The sequence below is a fragment of the Acanthisitta chloris genome, unplaced genomic scaffold (assembly GCF_000695815.1).
Source record: "Acanthisitta chloris isolate BGI_N310 unplaced genomic scaffold, ASM69581v1 scaffold1029, whole genome shotgun sequence".
NCBI lineage: Eukaryota > Metazoa > Chordata > Aves > Passeriformes > Acanthisittidae > Acanthisitta > Acanthisitta chloris.
This window is the reverse complement of record NW_008692899.1, coordinates 245,016-251,178: the sequence shown is the minus strand read 5'-3', so window position 1 is coordinate 251,178 and position 6,163 is coordinate 245,016. Positions and strand designations below refer to the sequence as shown.

Here is a 6,163-nt window from a genome sequence, read left to right as displayed (position 1 = left end):
CACCATCCCACTTCCAGACTTGTCTGTCCTGTATGATAGATGTGATAGTGTCTCAAGATATATTGGAAGCATCATATTTCTCTTTTACTATTCTGCTTGAAGGAAAAAAGACAAATTATGCCTTGTGAAGAAGCCATTTGCTATAAAGTGTAAAAATGCTTTAATATTAATATTTTATAATAAAAGTCATGACATATTTATAAACACTCTATCAAGCATTTACAACTGAACCACAGCTGAGAGCTTGGACTGGAATAAATAAGCAAGGACACAGCTAGTATGAAATATACATCTTAATTTTTATAATTGTGTGTGCTTTATTCTTTACACAGATGGAATGGATGCGCAGAGTATTTACACATAACAGAAGTGTAAGCTGGACAGGGTATTTTGTAAACTCCAGTTCAGATTTTGAGAACCCCACACTACAGCTGGACTGAGAAACTTCCCACTTAAAGAGACGCACGCTGGCCAAAGTGCCAGATGGAGCAGCTTGGGGAGTATAAGCTGCTGCACTCAGAAATTTGGACAGGTTGATTTAAATTTAGGAGCACAAATCCAGAAGTTAAAAGGTTTGCTACCCCACTAAGAGCCATCAGTGTTGCCTTTTTAATTTTTTTTTTTTTTTTTGCTTTTTTCAATGCTTTTTTCCCCCCTGCCCAGAGATCTTGTCTAAGATGCTGGCTACTGCCCATCCCCAGAAATTGTTTTACATCAGGGCAAGTTGCCTGTGCTGTAGGTCAGGGCCAGACGGCATAAGCTGCTAATGTGGTGTGAGAGATGATGGATTGCCTCTCATGCTTCTCACCTTAGAGAGCCTCAAAAGGGTCAATGGGGTGGTGGTTCCTATTGCTCTTGGTGAGATGACAGTGGGGCTGAAGCCTCCTGCAAATCCGTTTGGCCCAGGGGATGTCTTTTTGTTCAGCAATTTCACAGCACCTACCTCAACAGGATCTTGATCCATGACTGGCCCTCTGGGTTCTACAGTAAAATAAGTAGTATATAATGATGGAAAGTGCTGAGCTCCTGTTTAATCAGGTGGCCTTGGTGTTCTACAGTAATGCCTAAAAATCAGTATAATGAGGAGGATGGATGTTTAACTTCAGGTGGTATAAATGGGATGGATTCCACTGAAATCAGAGGAGTGACCATGATTTACACCAGCTGAAGATCTAGGTTAGCTATATGCCGAATAGATTTTGGATGTTATTTGCTGTTAGCTTTGATGCTGATTTGTGCCCTAGAATGGGAACCTTTTTTTAAACATAATGACAACCTCCTTCTTATTTCAGAACTAATTGACAAGATGTCTGATATTTAATGGAATAGGAAAATATGTTTATTCCACCAAGGCATGGGCTTGAGCACTTGAATGCAGTTGCACAGTGAACCACATGCATAACATGGCAGGCAAAATGTTCAAGAGGAAAAATATTGAGATTAAAAGCTGTGAAGGATGAAAGACCACTTTCTGTAAACACAGCAGATATTATGGCTTTAAATCTGCAGCTGAAAAAGAAGACTGAGACTTTTTTCATGAACACTGGTTTTCCTACAAATATCCTCGTGTTGTCACTCACTGAATCCTATGGTCAGGGATACAATTTGAAAATAAAACCCCCCAAAATATAAGAAAACCAAACCAAAAATACAGTTTGACTGAGTGCTGATGGGCGAGTAACAGTGAAGTTGTAACACCAACAATTTCTCCATAGAAAACTAATGTAAATAGGTAGGTGGATGTTGTATACCTAGGACACTGTCACTGGCTCGTAGTGGTTATTAGCTCAGGTTCCACACTGCTCTCCAGGATGAGGATTTGAAATTTCAGTGCAACGGAGAGATTTCTTATCCTTGACTTTCACATAGTGCTTCCTAGGACCCTATCCACACCGGAGCATCAGACCATGCTAGCTACAAACACAATTACATCACAGAATATTGATCTAGAAACAGCCTTTACTACCAAAGAAATTACAAAGCGCTAGCATGGACAGGGTACCTCTGTAGAAAGGGGGATTAAGCAAGAAAGAGGCTCTTTCACTGGTTGATGGTCAGACAGTAAGACCAGTGAAAAGTGCCATTTCACTGAGCCCTGTTAGCAAGCTCTCAATGAGTCAGTGCATGGAAGATTTTGTTTTTTGTGGCAAGTAAAAATAATTAGGTTGTAATATTGCACATCTGCACAAAGCTAGCAAGATGTCATTGTGATCATTCATGGGTGGACAAAAAGCTGTGATAATTTTGATTTTGCTTAGACCCTACGGTGCTACACACTGTGCCAGAACATGAGATATAGCACCAGGGGTGTGATCTGGCACTTTTCCCAAAGGGTCCAGCATTTGCATTTGTCTCATGTTTAGACTCTCCCAAGTCTTTTACATGGACAGAAAAGGAATCTGATTACGCTAAGCTGTGTTAGCACCAATATGGACTTGGGCGCCAATTGCTGTGGGTTGTGAGTTTGGACTTTTTCTTTTTTGCACCAGATGTAATTTTGCATGAATGTATGTTTCTCTTCCTCCTCCCACTACCACCCAGTATGATCTGAACAGCTGCAATGCAAAAATGGACTGCAGCTCTGAGGATGCTAAAACATGAAACGCAAAACATCAATGCACAAAACAAATGGGAGTACAAGTCCTAAGGGAAATAAGACCTCTCACTGCTTCTCTTGACAACTTGTTTTTAAATATGTTTTATTTAAAAAAAAAAAAAAAGGAAGTGCAATGTCAACTCTAAACTGGAAGCACAAACAACAGACAGGGAAAAATAAATTATGTTACTACAGTAACCAAGGACTGATGGAAAAATTGATTGTACTCAGCCATAGTGTTACTGTTCACCGTAAAGCACAGCACATGACAAAGCAAAACAGTTACTAGTAGGATAGTACTGTAAAAGGCTTCATGCTGAACTAAGAAACAAAGAAGCAGATGTGATTGATTGCTTAAAAACAGAGCTGAAAATTAGAATGAAGTTCCTGCTTTAGGATACTTGTTTTTTTCAGGTCTGGTGGACTATTTCCCCACCTGGGGCAATAGTACTTTGCCAGCATGGAAAAATCCATGGCTTCCAAAGATCTGGGGTCACTCTGTGGATTTCTGCAGAATTGTTCAAAATCAAAGCGTTCATTAATTTATCTTTTGTTTTAAAAAAAAGTTTCTAGCCCTTCTGGTTACAAAGCTCTTGTGGAGACTTAACTGAAACCCTTGTTTATAAATCTGCGCTGGCCAGGCAAGAAAAATAGTAGTTAGAGAAGTGTGAACTTCTCGAAGTTACCTTAGTTGGGCAGTAAGCTTAAGAGGCCCCCTCAGAGCCACTAAAATGCCCATATATTAACCCTGTCACTGCTGGTGGCTTTTGCAAACATCCAGCTCATCACGCTGTCCGCGGAGTTTGGCTGGGTATACCTGTCATCTCGACAGGGTGCAGAAATGTAAGCTTCAAATAGACAAGTAACAGAGGAGTCTATTTAGCGTTTGCCCTTAAAACATCCTTAAGTGTTAGGGTTACTGTAGCCACCAGCTATAAGCAGACTCCTGCAGTGCAGCAGGCAGGAGTGTGGGTTTTATAGAGAACATGGTCCAGCAGCAGCAAAGGCAATTCAGTTTACTGTCATAGCATCTGTTGCAGTTGTCCCCTTGTGAGTCAGAGTGAAGAATGGCATCAGTATACAGAGGAAGGGCAATGCAAAGCAAGAAAAAATACCTCCTTCTCCCCTTCTATGCACCCTAAACTGCAATTCCACAGACTTTCCCCAAATCCCTCACAAATGTCCATTGCCTCAGTTTTTGCTTTTAAGACCCTTGTTGACTGTGAAACGAATGAAGATACAAGTTAGTTGGTGACCTGCCTGCAAAGAGAGGAACGATCAAATGCTTTAGGTATTTCATTGAAAGAAACAGGAAGAATCATAAAACATTTGGGGGTGAAAGGTGCCTCCCTCCCAAGAGAGAAATTATTGATTGCATTCAAGCACCGACATTTTGCTTCTGAATAATCATTCATTTCAATTTAAAGATGCATTATCCTTTAGTGTTCAGAAAAGGTCCTGCAGGGCAGTCAGTTCAAGACATCTTTCCACAGGAGTCCATCATGATTAAATATAGGCAAGGGAGAGGATTAACTTGAGAGAAAAACAAGATGACAACTACAATTTAAGGAATTATCTTGCTTGTCATTAATAATAGAGAATCTGTTGTGGAAAAGGGATAATGCAACTTGATGGTCCTCTTTACATTTTACAGTCGCACAAGGGTGTAAATATTTAATCTTTCAATTAATTAATCTTTACAAAATATCTTCACAAAAACATTTTTACCTATAGAAATTAGTTTCTATACATCAATATATTTTTATTTTTATAAATTATTCCATCTTTAAGTGCCTTCTAGCAATAAAAATGATAAAATAGACAATCAAAAGTTTTAAAGCTTTTCCCAGTTGTATCCCTCCTTGTCAACATAGGTGCTGTGAATCCTCATACATGTGTGTGTCCGCATGGGAATATGTTTGTGTGCATATACGTGTGATGTGAAATGCTTCCATCCTCTCCCACCCCCAAACGCCATTAAAATGAACCATATTGTTATTAGTTCCTGATAAAACAGTGTTTCCAAAGGGGAAAAAAAGCAATGCTTGACTTGGTTTCAGAAATCAAAAGATGTGCATAGTTACCAAAGTCGAGGTGTACCAACTACAAATGTGCAATGACAAGCTTAGAAAAGGACCCACCTCCCAGTCAAGTCACAGAGCATCCTAACAGTGACCTCAGTAAGAAGTGGACCAAGTACTCTGAGCTTGATTTTGCAAGGTGCGTATGGCCCTGATCTAGCAAAAACGCTTAAGCCTGTGCTTAGCTTTGAGCACATGAATAGTCCTACTGGAACTGATGGGACTGAACAGCATAGGGAAGGATCACAAGTGACTCCAAGTCAACAGGCTACTCGTGTAGGAATTGGGGTCAAGTGCTGAGCGCCTTGCAGGATCAAGCCCTATATGAGGTTCAAGAGCTGGGAACTTCTCTTTAAAGCAATCAAAACACTGAGCTCAGCCATTGAAATCGATCAAAATGTCCGCATGGGCACAGGAGGTGGCTAGCTCCCCTTGACAGAGGGTCTCCATGTCAAAAGTTTATACCTACAACTGGTGCTCTGAGCACAAAACAGATTTGCTTTATATGGTAGAAGTCTTTTTGTTCCTACCCTTTGACCCATCAGTGTCCTTCATGGCTTCAAACACTTTGTGTTGTACATTCATCAAAATTCACATTGACTGCAAAGAACATAAATGCAACAAAAACAGGAAAGCCTCCAAATAGTATATTATAATTTTCTTCTAAATATTCTCCCGTTGTAATCAGAGGTGCAGTGGCTAATTTATAATTTTTCCTTTGAAGGAATCCAGATGAAAGGCCCAGATTGTTCTTCAATTACAAGTTTGCATTGATTATATATATCTTCTAAGCTATCTCCTTGGACAATAGCTGCAGTAGAGAAAACATATCAATACTTCTTTTAATTGATAGATACAACACCCAGCATCAGCAAATTTTCAGCACACTCATAGATACTGATGGAATGAGAAGGAATACTGGCATACTGTGATGTTGATTATGGAAAAGTCATACCCCCACAGATGACAACTAAGTTCAAACCAACGGCACCTGCCTATGACAGAGACCCATCCCACTGCTTGTACCAAGAAGACTGAGCCAGGTTAGTTCAGAGAACCAGCAGGTTGGTCCTAGGGGAGGGCAGCACAGTAGGTTCCCACTGTTGCAAGTCAAGCCTTACATTTCATTTGATTTACAAACTACCTCAGCAGTGGGCAGCAGCACATTTACAATCTGCTCTTTTTCTGACTTGGTTCTAATAAATTCAGTCTTGGCTGCAAAAGTTAGCCAGATCAGGCCCAAGCTGACAAAAGGTAAAGCAACTGCAACGCAAAGCACAGTGTCTTTGCTCCTAATTCCTTGTTCCCCCAGCAGAAATCTGGAACTGCAGGTCAGATTATGCACACTGTCAGTATGTGGAAGGACAACTGGGGGCTTCTGAGTATTGTCCACAAATACCAGTCCCCTGAGTGGGAAGCTTCCTAAACCTGCCCAAAGGAAATGCAGGACTTAAAAGAGCAGGTCCTAAAGCTTGCTCTTTTCCAG

At 40.5% G+C, this 6,163-nt stretch overlaps 1 protein-coding gene across 1 annotated transcript in view; it reads right to left on the bottom strand.

The window, feature by feature from the left end:
- Positions 1 to 4,336: 4,336 nt before the first annotated feature.
- The window catches only part of DLG2 (discs, large homolog 2 (Drosophila)), a 116,673-nt gene continuing 114,846 nt past the window's right edge, over positions 4,337 to 6,163 (bottom strand). Inside the window, exon 11 of the mRNA XM_009082833.1 lies at positions 4,337 to 5,488. Coding sequence (XP_009081081.1) covers positions 5,382 to 5,488 — 107 coding nt within the window. The 3' untranslated portion in view covers positions 4,337 to 5,381. The remainder of the gene's footprint in view (positions 5,489 to 6,163) is intronic.